Here is a 19,377-nt window from a genome sequence, read left to right as displayed (position 1 = left end):
ATAAACCTCAGTTGATCAGTTTTGAGATAATCTCTTATTTTGTGATATACTGTATATACAGTACATCATAGTAATAAAGAAGACGATGTAGTAATTTTGCCACCTTCCAAATGAAAATAGTTAAGTTGGATTGACCCTCATCATTGTGTGGCTAACTAATATAAAAAGGATGAAGTGCAAGAGCTAAAAGGTACACCGGGAAATCGCAATGTAGTTGTACATTTGTCTTAAAAACTCTCTGATGGGTACTGACCACTGCGAATATAACTTTACAATAATTTCGACAGGTCTTTGCGACACCAAATGTAGTTAAATCTGCATGCATTAAAATGATATCTTGGAACCTCTAATAATAATGATCTTATGCATCTATCAGAGATTAATTTATATATTATGGCTCATACAAGTATATCAGTAGAAGTAGCACTCCTCTGTAGGCACAGTAGTCATTTCTCAAAAAGACTGACTTGCATGCCGACTGCTGACGTGCATGTTTGTGTGTCCGACTCCCTGTGTGTTTGCCTTGTGCTTGGAGCAGGGAGGGGATAAATTTAGCGCTTTAGCCCCAGACTGGAGGCAGTGGCCCTTTATCCTGCACTGTCCTACTTAACGGCGCTGCTCTCCGCTTCCGCCCGCCACTGTGCACCAGCACTCACACATTCACCTCCCAACACGGAGCCAAAACAACAAAGGAGGAATGTGCTCGGCAGACACATAGCACAGAGTCCAACGCAAACAAGCATGTTGGTGTGTTTCATTCAGACTAATGTATTTGTGTCGCCACTTTATGCATCAAATGATCATTTAATCATGTTGGACAACACTAAACACTGGTCTCATTTTGTAACAGTTTGATCTGATAATGAGCTCACAGACAAAACTAGTCTATACATGCTCAAACACACATTAAATCACAACAAAGAGGCAATTTTACAGTCTGATTGAGGCACAGCTGGAGCACAACGGAGATGTTGTGCGTGCTCTTGTAAACACAAAGTGCAAAGCGGGCGGATAAAAAGAATTGATATGCTTTTGTTCGGATCAAATTGAAACATCAAAGCGGCCTGGTTTTAATGTTGCACTGATTTTCAGTAACGCAGCCAATTAGATGGCAGTCAACGAGTAATTCTGCCTCAAGCTGACCAATCGAGTGCAAGCATCCCACTTCACCTTGGAAACACACGATCCCAGGGTGCATTTCCCTGCTGCTATGACAACGAAGAGGAGCTCTCCCTTGCAATCCCTTCTTTCCTCCCTCCCCCTTATCTTCTCGCTCCCGCTCTCTGCCACTCTTAATTTTCCTGAAGCCGGTCTACCTCGCAGTGCAGAAGCAAGTGGGCTGCACAACTTGGAGCAGCAGTCTACTCCAGACAAAGAGAATTAATGTCTGCTTTTTCCCTAAAGCTGCCTTCAAAGAATTGAGTTCTTCATACACATTTAACAGCTTAAGTGGGTGTCCTTCTGGTCAGAAAATTAGTCAAAAAGATTTCAGCAAATGGTCGACTGTTTGCCTTGTTATTTAAAATATCATTGTTTCATACTACTCCATTTAATGGCATGCCTGATGTATGTTAACATTAACATTATTTACAAGAAAAAGTAAGAGTGCACTGATGGCTATTTTGATGGCTGATACCGATACCGTTTTTTTCCTCATAGCGACTTAAAGGGTAACTCTCCTGACTTGGTCACATGTTTAAAATGTTGAAGTCTTCCTCTCCAAGATGCAGTAAGTCTCATCATGACTATGTTTTGAAGTTATTACTTTATAAAGAGCTCCCCTGTCTGAAATCTCAGCGAATGAGAGGTTATAAGAGCGAAGTCCAATATGACTGGTGGTCGTATGCATGGTCTTCACTCCTCCTGCAGCGAGTTGTAATCCCTTGAGGACGGAACTACCGTGATTGAAAACACACACAAGTCACTTTTTTTAAATAATAAAAAACTTTAAAAGTTGCTGTACTTTTTATACAGTGTTTTTCTGTTTTATATTTAAATGTAAAATAAATAAATCGGCGTTAAATAAACCACTTGAAATGAACAAAGAGTAAGCGCAGAAAACAAATAACTATCAAACCGACAATGTAAACTTCACTAAAATGACCCAAAGAAGATTGTTTTTCCTAATATTTTTTGCAAATTGCAATTGTTAGAAAGTGTGTTCTGTGGTAATTTGTTCATTAAAACGATTATTGTTATGCAATCAGTAATAAAATATCCAATAGTCTTGAACACGCCATAACAATCCCAACGTCATTGAATGCATCATTCCTGTTTGAAAAGCGGTGTAAGTGGAAGTTTTATAAATAGCATATATAAATAGCAAGAAATTTAATTTAACCAAAAACTATTCAGCTCATATTTGTCATTTGTTCGGCTGACTCACTTGTCAAACAAAAAAAGGTTGGAAATTATCATTTGCATCAAATCCAACACCAACTGCATTGGTCTGTAACCAAAATAACAAAGAAACACATTGATAAACTATAATTTAAAAAAGGCTTGTCTTGCTTAGTCTTTATAAGTCAATGTAGATTGAGCTCCTGCAGATAAGTAGATGGTCAAATTCTCACAATTATTTTTATAGTAAAATGACATTGCTTGCATAGTAGTGGATAATATATACCCATCTACAAATGTGTTTTGGTCTTACAAGCGTAAGAAAAACATATACACAACATAAACAAAGAAATGTGAAAACATTTCTTTCAAGGCGATGAGACATGAGGTGACTTTGCTGCGGTTTATGACCTGCCTGCACTGTGCTCGGACAGAATAAACAAGACTTAAAGAAAGAGTGGAACAGGCGAGCTCCAGACGCACATAATTTAACTCGGGAGTTGTGCTTACGGTCTTTTATTGAACCAGCTGCCAAGTAAATGACCATCATATTTTTGTGAGCAGAGTCGCTGTAAGGGTTTAAGTATGGCAAAAATATAGTGTTATTATTTTGTCACATTGCTGTGCAAAAGAAAACTCTAAAACAAATTTGCTCGGACAAACTAAGGCCTTTTTTTCTGCACACACAGACTTTCTTTTTTTCTTTTAAACACTTAAGGCTTTCAGTTAACAAATAACTTGTTCTCCATCTTTCACTTATGCTCTGCCGTTAATTCTGTTTTTCATTTCAGCCACGATGCTCAATCCAAACTGACGAAAAACAATCCATCATAGAAGCTGATCAGAGATGATGCATTCATGAGCCATCATGATGGGAGGAATTTTCCTACTGAATATTTGCTCATTTGAATCCATGACTGGCGGGTCTGTTTTGAAGAGATGAACAGATAAACTGAGGGATAGAGTTGTTCAAAGAAGATTGATTAAATAAACTGATCGTTGAAAGGGAAAGAAAGTGTGTGCACAGAAGAGACACTAAATTGTGCCTTTAAATAGATTATTATTAACAACATGTTGTTATTTGTGGGCTAATGGGTGTTTTTCAAACCCTCAGTAAGAACCAAAACTACATGTGGACAACACAGTCTTCCAGGAATTTTGAATTGAACACAACCCATATATACTGCACCACCACACTTTGTGTAGACACAAAAATAAGATTATGTTGCAACCCCCCCTCACTTAGTCACTTGACTGGGAAATCCGGCAACAAAAACAATTGTCCTGTCAGACACACATCCGCAAAACAGCTCAGTCACTTTTTTCTTTAGAGGAATAAAGAAAGTGAGCATTAATGGCACTTTGCCATTTCAATGAGCAAAACCTTCCCTGGACAAAAAGGTTCGAGCTAGCAACACCTTTATCATAGAAAGCAGTGAAAATGAATGATAATGCATGAACACCAGCTGCAGGGATTTATTTGTTTAGAGGAAACTTTAAATTGATTTGAAATGACACGTGCTAGGATTTTAAACGCTTATCAAACATAATGCATATATTTAAAGATTACATTTTAGTAATAAATTATCTGTTCAAAAAGACCAATGCAGCATGTCAATGCTAAATATCTTAATAGTTGATTTAATATATACATAATATATCCATCAGGTGCAAGCATGTTTATTTTGTGACCAATTACACAAATTACCATTTGTAAATGTTATTTATAAGGTTTATCGTAGAGCAAGAAAAGGATTTAGTATTTGGAACTAGGGTAAACCATAACACTAAAATATATCTTATATGTTACATACTGTATATCAAATATGATCAGTAAACATTTTAATCCATCTACACTTAATGTAATAATATAGGTTAACTTTAATTAAAATTCATTGACATATTTATAATTGCATGGATCACTTTGAGCAAAATCCTATAGCTTAAGAAAGTATGATAGAACTGGAACAGCCACAAATTATAGCCTGGCAGCCAAAGACACGAGCAGAAAGAGCCACATGTGCCAGAAAGCGAGACAATGAGGACAATAAACAGTACTGACACAAACCTCTTGTTGATGGGCTTCTCATCTTTCTCGTAGGGTTTGACGAACCACTTTCCAATGCGAACAAAGCTGCGATTCATGAGACAGCGCTCCAACAAGTTGTGGATTGCTTTGAAGAGAAGCGTGCGACACTCGTACGAGAGACCATTCTCCCAGAGCCCGTCATCCTCAGCTGGAAGAGAGGAAAAAAAAGGCATTTAAAACTTTAAAGGAAAAAGCAAAGTGATCAACTCATTCATGTTAAGAACTTAATACGAAACTGGGATGCTAAAATAAAACATGTCTGCATGAAGACAGCTATATTTACAAAACTGCTGTGAAGGTGCTTCCTAAAAAAAAGGGTCACTTGGGAAGTGATCCAAGTTTGACAGAAATATTTTGCAATGGATCACTGCAACTAAAAAAACTAAAAGTTAATTTAAAAAAGGCTATAAAAAGGTTGGACAGACAGTGTTGTGTGGTTATTTAAACCTTTGGGATTAAGATACTGAATGTTTAAGTAAAAGCTGCAATTTAAGTAGTTTTTCATGAAAGTCATTGTCATTTAGAAAACCAAAAACAATCAAGCAAGGGTAAGTCATGCAAATCTTCCTGTTGCTTATCTCAATAGTAAACTTTGCCCCCGTGTTGTGATTCCAGTCCGTCAACCAATTCTGAGAAAGTTGTAGCTGTAGGAGATAATGTCAACAAGTACAACAGCTACCTTGTTCACATATTTCCTGCAAGAATAAGTGAACCATTATCTGAGGATCACTGTGCTGTCTTGAATGTCATCAACACATCAAAATTATTAAACAGCAAAACTTCAGGAATCCATTTTTTTATATCATATATATGTACATATGGATATTCAAAAGAAATGGATAAAAATAGGCTTAAATGCACAGTTTCTAAAGTGCATTAAAATTAAGAAATTCAATTTCACAACAAATATATATTTGCAGCAAAGGTCTGTTCATTATGAAGTACTGACAATTCCAACTGTCTTTAATGACGTAGTAGATGAGTGAGTTTAAAAGCAATATGGCTTCGAACTGTGTTGTATTTTAATAAATCAGGGAGAAATGAGTTCAGTGCTAAACTAGAAAGAAAACAGTGACTTCAAGATTAATTCATACACTAAATGTGCACCATTTGTTAAGACAAAGACCCTGATGTTATATTGAATTAGGTTTGAAAAAAATGTTCTTGTCAAAGGTTTGTTTTGTTCAGAAACTGGCTAGTTAGCCCACAGAGTAAGTGTTGTGAGGGTGAAACGGAGGAAAGAAACTCTGTCCATGGAGGCTGAGGCTTTAGAATTCGCCTCAGAAGAAAAGCACAAACTATGATTAATTACATTAAGGGTGATCGAGGGGACAGATAACACATGAAAAACACTTAAGTGTTTTTACCAGAATCAAACTGAGGCAAACCACCCTCCAAGACGGTCTTCTTTACCGACTTGAAGGTGGTCATGAAGCTCAATAATGTTTTGTAGGCTCCATCACATTTGCGACACATGATTCAGAACTCTAAATAGAAGGAAACAAATATGGTAGTAAAAGTGAGAGGTCTCCCAAGAATATAAACCAAAATGTTTCATTTTCAATGTTTTAAGAGAAACAACCAAATAATAAAACATTAACTTAACAACAATGTAAAAGAAGAACACGATTTTACAAACAAAAAAAGCCCATTATAGGCTTATAAAATATAGAAATTAAACGGTGGATAGGAAAAGGGACCGCAAGTAGACCCAGGGTTAAAGAAAAGTTTAACAAGCGTTCCATCAACCAATTGTTCATTACTGAATCATTTTAGGAAGGCCATCTGAGATGTTTGTGAACTGAAAAACATCTTGGCAGGAAGGCCTTGGTGTGCAGTGACCAGATCACTCTGTGAGAGAAGGTTGGCCTTATTCCGACAAAGATTTATGGGCACAGCAGATGACTGGGACATTTTCATGTCGCTGCCTCCTGTGTAGCTGGTTCAGATGAGCTGACCTTTATAAGAGCTCTTAAGTGGTTGCACAGCAGCTTTGTTCAACCTCATAGGGATATGCCCTGGGTAAATCATTTGATGAGGTAAACTGGATCAACAAAGATATTCCTGCATTTCCATGCTTTATTTGGAAGTGATTATACAGACTTTAGAACAATTCCATGTTACATGATGATTGCATGGGTATTATGTTTGCAAATTCTTTTTCAACTTGTCCAACATACAAGTAGTTTCACAGTGTGATTACGTCATTAGAAATTCACAAAACTACACTATAGTTTCCTGGAGTTAGTTGACAAGTGTTATAGTAGGAGTTAAAATTCATCGATACAAGCAAAAGACGATAAAATATTTAATGTTCTTGCAATTTAAAATCAGATGCAGAAATTTGGTCAAATATGTACTCCATATCGTCATTTTTGGCTAGTTTGTCACCAACAAAATTAGCTTTCTTTAGTGTTCCTGCCAGTAAAAACCATCTCAAAATTCAACTTATAATGGCTATGGTGTCAAATTAACCACAGCTTATCATAATGGAATAAATAGTGGGTAAATAAATCGATAAAACTAAGAAAAATTGCAGCGTCATTATCACCTTCCAGTGCCCATAATGTACAACCTAACTAGTGAATAATCATCACAGAAATGACTAGGCAAGTGTGGATTTGAATGCAAAGATCGTCTGAGAGGCAATAAAGGTTAATTGATGATAAAGGGAGGAGTTTGCAAAAAGCTGAGGAAAAACGTTGAGGTGATCCCCTGGACTGTTGATACGTTATCAGTGCATACGTAATTAGAGCGGCACTTTGTCATTAAACAGAAAGATTAATGCCTTGAGATAGACTGCTCATGGGGATTCTACCAAGCCTCGCCAGGAGGTTTTCTCCTCTCGTCCTCCATATCTGCAAAGAAAGAGAGGGAACCAGCGGTGCTCTGTAAAGTCTCCATTACTAATTAATGAGTATTTCTTGAGCAGAGAGGAAAAGAGAGAAAGATTGAGAGAGGAGAGCAGGAGAGACTGCACCCATGGGCCGGGGGTTGCATGCATGGCCGAGTCCCTGCACCGAGCTAGCGAATGGAGATCCATCAAAAGGAGTGAGAGCGAGCAAGCGCAGGAGGAGAAAAGGGGGAAGTTGAGGGTGGTTCGCAGGCAGCAGATTAGCCCTAGAAAATTGATCCCCAAGCACAAAAGTCATTGCCTGCCCCTTGCAGGAGCTGACCTGGGTTTCTCTACTCATCGTTCTCTGTGTCGTGTGTTACGTCTGAGGGAATAAGAAGCCGCCGCAGATATAGAAATATAAGAAAGCACTCTACAAATAGTACTTACTTACATTTAAAAGGTGGATGACATCATTAATTCATTCAGGTGGAATTTGAGATGGAGTACCATCGAGAAGGACTGATATAGTAATAAGATTTTCATGAAAATAAACGATAGTAAAGAGTCATGAAATGATAAATCAGCAGAGTTATTAACTACAGCAATAGTCCCCATGATAAGGGCAACCCAGGTTAACATTTGGAAATACACTCTTCAGCCTCAGGCAGCTACCAGGCTACCAAGTCTTGCATCACTGTGGATCAAAAAGTGTAACACTTGTCCATCATCAGAGCCTTCACCACTCTACAACATATTTTACACTAACCATGAAATTCAGTGTTTAAACAGGATAATGCATTTTGGAGTGAGTTTGTATCCATGTGATCTAATATATGTACTTAGTTTTGATTCCTTTCAGCACCCTGAACTCAAAAGATGTCAAATATAATTATTTTATTCTACATATATATACTGTATTCTACAAATGTATATACAATCAAATGCATGATGTCTTATAATACAGCTGATCTTCAGAGAAAGACGGAAAATAATACATTAAAACTTTAACACAGACTACTAAAAAATGCCCTTCAGAAGGTGCGATTTGCCCAGAGGACTGTTTTATCTGGCTAAAATAAACAACAAGGCTGTGGCGGGCTTGAGTAACAACACAATGGGAGAAAAGCAGGCAAATATTTGAAAGATTCAGAGGCTTAATGCATACCAGCAAATAGTGGGAAGATTGACGAGAAAACAAGTTCATGTAGAACTGACTCCCTTTTTCTTTAGGCACCAACTGAATCCACCTTCGTGTGATCTTTATCATCAGGAAAAGGGTAAGACTTTTGAGACCCCATCCTTCTTCTGTTGTGAAGAGCCGGCCAAACAGGTGGTAATGAACAGATGCGTGTCAACTATGACCGGCTGGAGAGTGCTTGCTGATGACCCGTTATGAAAAGTCATTGACCATCTCTTTATTCCACAAGATAGATGGCATTGAAAGACAAAAAACTGAAGCTGTTATTTTAAACTTTAAAATAAGACACCTGTTATGTCAAAGGGTTGTTTAGCTTTCTATGCATCTAAAGAACCTTTCTGCACATTAAACAGGAGAACTGCATAACAAATTGAGAGATAAAATTGAAGATCCTGGCACATTTAAGTGTTATTTTAATTCGACGAAAAGTGAAAGAACGTGTATGATCGTGGCCTAGGAGTCAGCGAAACAGAGGCACAGGAAACACAGTGCCAGGCTGACATGAGTGCGAGTCTCAGGGGGACTGTGCAAGAGGAAAGGTTCTGCAGACGGTGGGAAAGAGATAACCAGTGTAAAGCTTTATGGAACTTCACTGAAACATAACGTAGAACATTCACTATCCCAGACATACATTCGTAATTTTGATTTTTTTTTTAAAGATCAGCGATTTTTCAAGGGGAGGCAGCTGTTAATCTTTTGCTTTTGGTGCCCCTGAGGAGACTGCAGACATTATAAGGGAGGGTGTTAAAGAGAGGATGACATTAGCATAATAATGAATGCCTATACCCGACCAGTGCGATGAAAGAAGCAAGCCGTTTCATTTACTGCTGGCATTTGACTTGCTGGGAATAGTTTCTCGGCGGTAGCAAAGATCAAAATTCGTTTCCTAGTTGTCAGACACGGAAAAGAGCATGCTGGGTGGTTTGGTGTCCATATTCCTGTGGTGGTAATTAAGAGGCAGGCATTAAAAGATTCCTCAAGTTTTGCGTCCTTCACCACCCTGGCTCACTTCTTTCCCTTCATTACCCGGGAGAGAAGGGATTACTGGTACATTGATGTACATAAATGGCACTTGCTCAAAATTATAAGACTTTCACAGGCCACTAATCTAATGAGGGTGGGCTGGAGAAGTGGGGGCAGAGGGTTGAGCTCCGTTTTTTTAGCTTGTCGAAATAAAAAGAGCAAATTTTCTTGCTCGCTGCCAACATCTTAATTAAGACTAAAGAATATCAAGGCGTTTTAAACATGATAAAACCTAAAGTACATAGCAAAAAAAACAGATGAAAGGGAAACGCAAAATGTCAAGAGAACGGTTGATCTGTTTAAGTCCAGCAGATTGATTTAGCCAAGTTCCAGTGATGTCTGGTGTTTTGCAGATTTTCACCTGAGCAATCACAGAAGTCCCATAGGTCCAAAATAATACATAGAGCTGTCACTCATTCCAAGATTCAGAGCGAGTAATACCTGTCCGTCACAAACCCTTTTCGGCGATTTCATGAACAGAATATCAAAGCACATGTGAAGAGCGTTTCAGATACACACAAGAGGCTTAATCAGTTTACGGGATTCAGCACTCACAAAAAGAATCAAGTGTCATTTATCAGGTGGATAGAATATCTCTTTTAGCAATATGACTTTGTTTTTCACATCATTAAAACTTATTTTCAAAATATGGAGAAATGCAACAACAGCTGCTGGATCTGCTTCAACGTTCCTTACTTCTGCCAGCGTTAGTGTTTTTAACTCATTTAGGATGGAATACTTTTCGTCCCCTTGAGCATAAGAAACGCCTGCTTAACTTGGCATGTCAAAGGCACACTTATAAAATTTGTTGGGAGTTATGACAGACTTAAAGGGTCTTTAGAGACAAAGCAAGGAGCGAAGCAAATCACGATGAACCAATTAAATTACTCAGAGAACGGAAAATAGAGGGAAAAGTTGTCAGAAACAGGTTGTGGATGATTAAGCTCCATTTGTTGAAATATAAACTGAATTACAAAGAACAAAAACAGGTAGCAATTCTGTGCTTTCAGTTTTGATAGCAATCTTTAGAATACATCTCTTGATGGGCTGAATAACTTTTTCATAGCCGATTCCCTTTTCTCGAGAGCTGCAAAACTCTTTCTTGACACGACAGATGTTTGGCAGGAAAACATATCATCTCAGTAATAACATTACTTTTATATTGTGATTTTGTTTCCTAAACATGTGTTGCCAATGTAAAACCAATACTCTAGGTAAATGTTCTTTCTGCCTTCTCGCAGTCAGCTATTAATCTGTAATAATCATAATATTAGAGTTGTAATACACACTGGTGTGCTTTCGTTAAAGCTTTCCTTTACAACACAGGGTATGAAACACTTTTCTTATCAACCATCTGAGTCAAATCTCACAGTCGTAGTAGGTGGGGGATAGGAAGTGAGGAGGTTGATGCGTTTGCTCCATTTACACATGGTTGCACCTGCATGGTGTAAATGTTTTCAGCTTTGATGAACTGGCTTTACGTTTACTATCCATGTTCCCTTTGCAGCAATGTTAGCAACAGCTACTTTAAGAAAGCGTTGACAAATGCGGGACAACACGCTGGGCTGCAATTGATTCGTTAAACCTACAGATCTCTCAATATTCAGAGGGATCAATAAAGTTGATCGATCGATCTATCCATCTATCTTTTCCGCCAATCAATCAAATAGTGGGTTTCATTTTTCAACAGGTTAATTACACTTGAGTTTTATCTCAAGACAAAAAACCCTCGACATCTTCCATTATCCTTGACAACCATCACTCTTCTGGCAACATATCATCCGTTATTAAAAGAAAACGTGTCCTGTGCGGTATTAATAGATCATTTTTCTTGCTGAAGCTGTAACTCAGGGACATGCCTTCAGTCTATTTAAATCATCTAATTCTCTCATACGACAAGAAAAACCTGGTGTAAAAAAATACTACCCTGGTATTTAGCAGGGCACTCTTATGTCACTGTCAACCCCACAATAGACTGTTAATTAAAAAGGGATCAAAATCAATGTAGCAGAACCAGACATCTTTGTTTAATTCGATCACTTTGTCTTCCCTATCACGACAAGACACCCACCTAACCCGAGGCTTCATTCACAAAACTGATCTTGGTGTTTTGGTTTTATCGAGTTGGTTTATGCACCTCTTACGCTGCACGTGCTGATGGTCTTTAACTACACTGGAGGCAAACTCACAAAAGGTTGCATGTTCCAATTTGTCGTCTTTGTCTTTACAAAAAAAGCAACTTAACAGGCTTGCTTAAAGGCTACAAAAGACTTTACACAACTTTTACAACTGATGCAGCTACAGTGCCTTCAACAATAAAAACATTTAGATGAGCTATAAAGTACACTCTCAGAAGGCAATATTCACACCGCTGCACTGGTTTTATGCTAACAGATGTTTCTGCCTGAAGAGCCTAAACTACTTCAGAATACTTGCATGATATTGTACACAAACTCCATGTGCATCATTTTTGGTCAAACCCATAAAGCGTCCAAACAAATGTTTCAAACAATAAAATGTTTTATATATAACTTACAGCAACTGCTCAAATGTCACTACTGCATAGTTATTACATTGTCAACAACTCACTTTAAAACAAATAAATATGGATGATTCAGTCTCACAAACTAGACAATTTGTTCCAATAAATATAAGTAACGGTCTGAATTTAATTGCAAAATTCTTTAATAAAGATAATTTAACGCGTATTTAAATTACTGAATAATATTATCTGTAATCATTAACTGTAAAGATTCTAAAAATCAAAATGTCTCAAATTGACAAAATCTCAACAAATCTCAAAATATTGTCATTTAAGTATCTTTAAGTCATAAAGATATTTTTCTACTGAGAAAATAACAATCACATATTTGCAGGAGACGACTCATAAACAGCTGCAGCCACAAATGAAAAACACTCGCTGAAGACTGGAATCTAGAATCATTTGCTCAGGCTCAGTGCCAGTGCAAAGCAATACAATATATTTGCACCAATTTAAACTTCACTGAATAAACAAAGATAGTCATCATGTGTACGAGGATGTGATATAGATTGTGATATAGATGACTTCAGCACTCACAACAAGAGATAACGTTTTGACTGGTCACTGATAATAAGTAATCTAGATCCCCAGAGCATCGGTCAGAACAACCTTACCTGCAAGTTCATGGTGGATGAGATCAGAGAAGTTGGGGTCATCCCCCCACCAGAAGAGCCACAGCTCTCGCCGACCTGGCCGCTGGCTGCGCCGCCACACGCTAAGCACATCAGCTTTCAGGCAGCGGCTGAAGCTGCACAGGATAGGGTCCTCTTCTGTGACGGGGAACAGGATGGGTGCAGATGTGGGACCCTGCCACACAAACCGCTTCCATTTGATTCCCGTCAGGTCAGCCTGCATGAAAACGGGGAGAAATGTTAACACAGTAATAAACTCAAAAGACCGCAGGATATTCTTTGGTGTTATAAGGAGCCTGAGGAATATTAGACTGTAAACTAGCATCGCGGCTCCTCACCAACATGCTGGCAGACCACCCAAGTCAACATAAACATCGCATGAAACCACACTTTGCTGTAGAGAATAGTCTTATTTTAATAGTCAAAGCAAACATTACCGTTGCCGGTTTAGACGAGCCTTCAAGCTAATCCCTCGTGTATTCAACCAATTAATCCATTAAAATTCAATAGATATATCAAGTCAAGTGCATCGGCACTCGGCCAGAACATGCGATTACCCGAGGTCGTGGTGAAGTGGTGGCCTTTGGCCTGGCTCAGAGTAAGCTGGGAGATTTGTGGTGCGAGATGTTATGGTGGTGGTGGGCTAGGGACTTGTCAAAACAGAGCGCTGTGTAGCGTCAGCTGGAAAGAGCTGGATCACAACAACAAGTTAGTGAGCCATAACACCTTAGTGAGCAAATCCTTAATGACCTGGGGTTAAAAATAATGTGTGACTCAAGCATGTGTCCGGCTCACTCATCCAGCCAAGACTCCTATTTTACAATTATACAGCGGAGACATCATTGCAATCCTTTACCAAGAATACATAGCTCCGGAGGACACCGCTATATGACGCATCTGTTTCCAATGATTTCTGTTCATCTGAAATGGAAACCTTCAAATAAGCTCAAAATATCAAAATAACAACCTGAAGTAAAACATTTTTCCTGCAAGTATATGTCGAGCCATAAAACGACACGTTCTAAAAAGTGAATATCAAAATCATTTAAATGGCAGTCACTCTTTTCTACCCCATGGCAAAGGTTGCTTCTGCCATTTCAAAGGCCTTGTCGACTACGTTTAAAGCAGTTCTTCAAACATCTTATGTATGTGGCAGCACAATGTTTACAATACATATGATCGGAGGGTTAAGCAAGACAAATCTATTTACTATATACTACTTGGCAGCAACACGGAGTAGCTTGTTGTTAAACATAAATAACAGTCAGTGCATCTTCAAAATAAATCTTTGCTCATTTTCGCAGATCGAAATTAATTATAAATATATATATATATATATATATATATATATATACAGTCTGTACAGTCTATACTGTATGCATTTATTTTTGTTTACATTTCCAAACAGGGGTTAATAATTATTAAAATATGACCACTGAAAGCTACATCCTCTTATATTCTGGGTCACCATTTAAAGCAAATGTTTTAAATCAGGGCTGTGTTTTCTGTGCCAAGCTATAAATTACACATAACAAATCATCCTTTTTTAATAAACAGCACATGAAAGTCAACTAACAGCATGTGGTGAAAACTAATTTAGCATTTTGTGATCAGAATCAACTATTCATCAAACTGTGATCTTAGTTTACATCAAAAACATCCCACCAATATTCAACTAAATAAAACTGTTGCTGGGAGATGCTTTAGGTCTGCTCTCATCTTCCATTTGTGGCATTAAAGTAACCATACATACACTTTGTGTCACTTAAATTACCTTTACTTACTTACTTAAATAACAGAGCTATTCATAGATGAAATGAAAATTGATTAAAGGTTGCAAGTTGATTTGTTTTCATCAATTTAACGATTTGATTTTGGACAGTGGAGGTAGGTTGTTTATTTGATAGAATTTCCTCTTTTTCCATTGATATTTTTTCTAGCTGATTGTTCATTTTAATTCAACTGAAAATGCTGTTACTATCCAACACACCCTTGATTAATATTAACACAAGCTGTGATTCAAGCCTGCTATCAGCAAGGCACATCACAAAATTGCAGTGGCGTGAAAAAAAAATGATATGGTCTCATTTAATAGGTCTAATCAAGGAAATATTGATCTCTTCCATTTGAGGCTGTGGTGATCTGGGAGAAAGCTGGGCTCTCCAAGATCTAATAATAAATGAAAGCTGTGATTTAGTATCCAATGCCGCCAATAAGGATATATAAAAACTCAATACTGGTCTTCTGTCGATTTCCTGCCTTCCCTCGAAGCCTTTACGGAATGTTCAGATAGACAATAAATCAGTTAATTTTCACCAGCATGTAAAAACACACACACCTTGTAGGGCCTATTTTACATTAATCAAAAAGATGCCCACCTGGAAGCAATCTCGAGATAGAAATCTTCTTGAAATAGATAAAAGCCAGGTCATTCCCACAAATGTGGTTAAAATGTAGAGCAACACATATGTTTGAATGAAGAAACACTTAACTGAACCATCCCTATAGTAAATAATATTGTAATTTATAGTAGTCAATAAATGTGTTTTCATCATTCTTTCATAGTACTACATTAATGTTGTAAAAAGAAAGCTTTGTGTTTAGCTGATACGCTGCACCCAAGGTTAATCTACGTGGCTTTGTTGTGGGAGTAAATATCTCCAGACGACTACAGTACTGTATATGGAAACAAGCTTTTTTCATTGAAAATAAAACTTTGATATTCTGCTTGTTCACTCATATCAAACACAAACTTGAATTGCGCACGTTGTTTTGCCTCAATGCTTTATCAAATGTTATTAATTCATGCTGTGTTATTTATCCTCATTTGCCAAGAATGTGATCAATATGTTTTCCCCGACTACTCAGAATCTGGTTCTCATTCTATTCACACATTCTTTTCTTGTCAAATTTCAGAACCAAAAAAATACCCTCCGTCCGTCACTATACACATCAGCACTTATCTTCATGTAAACAAGAGACAAACTGCCTGCTGCATTTGATCTCTTTGGCATTGGAAAATGAATTAGATAGCCCCTGTAAACAAAGTTTAAGTATGTGTCTACATGGAGTAGATATCCAAGCTGTGCCTCATACTTAAGTGCTGTTATGGTATTTGCAGTATTCCTTGTTGCGTCTTAGTAAACGTTCAAGTATGCGAGCAAACTGCTATAAAATGACTGTGCGGGACAAGCCATGTAGATCACATGATGCGTTCTCTTTTACTCGCTGTGGCCAAACCGAACAACTCAACAAGTGAGGGGAAGACCACACCAGGCTGAACACAGGAAGGAACTTTACTTGAAGTGATGCATACTTTAGGTTACGACCCCTGATTTATCCAGCTGCTCACCTTCCCTCAGGCCTCTTGGGGTTTGAGCTGTTGGGGAGAAACTTTCTGTTCCACCAGCTGCCTTTATGTATTGAGAGATCTTAGAAAACAACAGGTGAGAGTATTTAACCATGCATGTTAATGACCTCACTTAAATGACAATGCATATAATTATGTCTTCTTGGAAATTATTTTGAGGACTAGGGAAGAGAGCTTTAGCATCAAAGACATCCCTGAAACAACTATTACCAACGCTTCATTTATAATTAAAGTATAACCACTTGGGATATATACTGTGACTGGTGTCCGGCAAAAAAAAATGAAAGGAGAGAGGGAAAAACAGCCACAATGTGTTCACATACTTTCGCCATAAAACCACAAAGTGGAGTCTGTTCTATGAGTGAGTCATAACAGTAGTGGTGTTATGCTTAGTCTCAGTGAGCAAGAAAATGTCAGCCAGAGACTTGCAGCACTACAACTAGAGGCCCCCATCCTGTCTGTCCAGTGTAACCAACACCGCTCCTCACTCTATCACAAACATTGTAGTCACACACACACACACACACACACCAAGCGTTCAACAGAACTGTACTGCGACAACCATTAAGTGTTTTAAATGTCTGACAAAATCCTGTCGGCTTGTGAGAGACTTCAACTCGCGAGTGTTGCAGAGAGTCAGTTGCTAAACATATGGTGGCAAGTTAGAGTGGTGTGTGCCAAGCTTTGCATCGCTGAGTTTGATTTGCTTACCATCCTTACTGTATCAGACGAAAGTTGCATTCAGAAATCGACTCATTTTTTCTCAACATCCTGTATATTCAAGTGTAATTAATTTAATATAACTTTTTAAAAGGTAATTCTTCCAAAATAATTGTAATTATTCATGCAAATAAAACGGTAACCAGGAAGATCCATGCAACAAGGCCACTAAAGCATGTTTGACACCTAAATAATGGCTTGTTTGAATAGTGAGAGTGATCTGTTCTCTCAACGACGACACATGGCCTGAGCCACTGAAAAATGTGTAACACAGATAGCTTTGCATGTCTCCCTAGGCCTCTGCAAGTTTCTCATAGCTGCAAACAATTTCACTCAAACCAATACATCATATGATCAACATCATGATGCGAATTGTAGAATGTAATTTGAATCTGACAAAAAGCGAAGTATGTTTTCGCACGCACGTGTGTTTAAAACTTAAAAGCAATGGCGCTCAGTTTGGTAAGAGTTCAGCTGTTTTTTATAAAAGGTATTGTTTTTATTGCAAAAAATGTAAAAATACAAGATTTATTTGTAGCAGTTTTTGGAAAAACTGGAAATGATACAAAGTCAACATGACTTTTATGATAATAACATAGTTGTGCACAAGTACACTGTGTCCTAAGTGGTTTAAATGACGTGGATTGCGAGATTGAGGCAGATTAAGTCTAAACTACTATGCTTAAAAATAAAACAAACTATCATCTACAGTTGCATGCTTTTGAATAATAGGAACAATTGCAATACGGCTCATCTGCACCATTTCTTCTGGTCACAGATGCACCTGCAGGATGCGTTCCAGCGTTCACTTGACCTACTACTGCAACAGTAGTTAAGCCTGCTGACAAGCCAATTAACAACCAAAACAAACACATTCAGACCGTGGTCTTTATCTTCTTGTCAGGGAGGCAGCTGTAGAGCAAAGACACACCTTCACATTTCAATGTACGGCCTATTCTCACAGAGACGACTCCATGCAAAGTCATTAAAAATAAAGTCTGCGTGTGACAACATCAATAGACGGATACTGTAGAAAGATACCGAGATGTTTGCAATATCTAGGAATGCATGCCAGAGATTATATAATAAGCTCGGGGCCTGTGCCCTAGTTGGTGTGAATACTAGAAAATGCAGTATTAGCCACAGAGTACACTGTGACACAATACATTAAAAACTAACAAATGAAAACAAACCACTGTCGATCGAAAAAAAGGAAAAAGAAACGCTTTCTTTCACTGAAGTTTGGCAGTGACTCCGGCTGCAGCAGAAGTCAACAACAGCAGTAGGTGGAACAAAATAAAAGAGTTTATTTAGTTCAGAGGAATGTCTGTCAGAAGTTAAAACCTTGTTCGAGTCAGGTGGAACTAGAGAGCGGGTGTCAGCAGCCAATGGATGCACTGCATGGAAAAAATAAGTTAACCAAGTTACTTGGCGTGACAAGTGCTACTCGTGTAGCCATGTAAATAACGTAAATAAAGCTTCATATTAGCTCGTGCTTCAGGTGTTTGGTAAAGCTTTAGCGAACAATGGCAGCGGACACCGGCAATTGTCAAAATAAACACAATAGACGCGTCAAAACGGCTGTGGTTTACTGCTGCCTATGTAGTTTTTTTTACCTTCAATGTTTTTGCCCTCGAAAGGCCGGATAGTCATATTGTGTTGCTAGCTTTAGCTTAGCCACCGTTTAGCCAGTTAAAAAATGGCTGCTTTCCTTTTAGTTTTAAATCTCTTACCAGACAGAATAGATTGGAATGGCAATCCTCCAAGCTGGCCCCGTTTGGTACACAACGAGAACTCATCCTTCTTCACAGCGATGTCCAACTCTCCATCATCTCACTTCCCGGGAAATACAGAGCGATTCTTGAATGCGTCTTTTTTCTGCTGTGCTTGATCAGCGGAGACTATTTCTCAAACATTTGACTGGAGGATAGTTAATTCAACAATCTTTCAGTTGCATTTCCCTGTGAAAAATAGGAGCTAAAAGCGGATAAAAGGGAGTTTGTGGTGCGGTTAGGTCATCTCAGACGCACAGAGTTAAAAGAGGTATAAAAAGGATAAAAATGTTGATATAACAAAAAGAAAAGGGGGGCAAAGAAGCAACTCTCCCCCTCCCCCTTAGCCCTAAAACGGTCTCCGCTTTAAAAAAAATAAAAACGTCCTGTCTTACTCCTTCATCGCAAAATCCAGGTCGAAAACGGAACGCATCCCGTAAACACACTCAAAATCCCGCATCGGGGCAAATTTCAACGATGGGCTCGATCATTATTTCTGCTCCGGTTCCTGTTGGTTTCCATTTGAATTCATGGATTCCTTTCTTTAATGGCGGCCACAGGGACAACTCTGCCTTCCACAGCCTATTGGCTCATTCGTGGTCAAAGCTTCGTCAAGGTAGCTCAGGGCACAGGCACATCGCTATCAGGTTAGCGACACTTCCGGCAAAATAAAAGCATAGCCTATTTTAAACAAAAATCTTGAACACAATCCCACAGACAATAATTTAGAAACTATACAAATTAATATATTTATTCAAGATATGACATTTCTATTCGTATAGACCCGTGCAAAAGGGCAAGAAATGACTCAACATACACAATGTTTTTGTTTTAAAAGCCACACCACTCATTTCC

At 38.2% G+C, this 19,377-nt stretch overlaps 1 protein-coding gene across 2 annotated transcripts in view; it reads right to left on the bottom strand.

Annotated features, from left to right (window-relative positions):
* Positions 1–19,139, bottom strand: part of med13a (mediator complex subunit 13a) — a 49,676-nt gene extending 30,537 nt beyond the window's left edge. For both annotated transcript variants that reach the window (XM_087808291.1, XM_087808292.1), the window contains exons 1-3: positions 18,484–19,139; positions 12,643–12,877; positions 4,409–4,577 (exon numbers count right to left, since the gene is read on the bottom strand). In XM_087808291.1, coding sequence (XP_087664417.1) covers positions 4,409–4,577; positions 12,643–12,877; positions 18,484–18,549 — 470 coding nt within the window. In that variant the 5' untranslated portion in view covers positions 18,550–19,139. The remainder of the gene's footprint in view (positions 1–4,408; positions 4,578–12,642; positions 12,878–18,483) is intronic.
* Positions 19,140–19,377: the final 238 nt, after the last annotated feature.

Source organism: Callionymus lyra, chromosome 14, assembly GCF_982586985.1.
Source record: "Callionymus lyra chromosome 14, fCalLyr1.hap1.1, whole genome shotgun sequence".
Taxonomy (NCBI): domain Eukaryota; kingdom Metazoa; phylum Chordata; class Actinopteri; order Syngnathiformes; family Callionymidae; genus Callionymus; species Callionymus lyra.
This window is presented reverse-complemented; position numbering and strand designations above follow the sequence as displayed.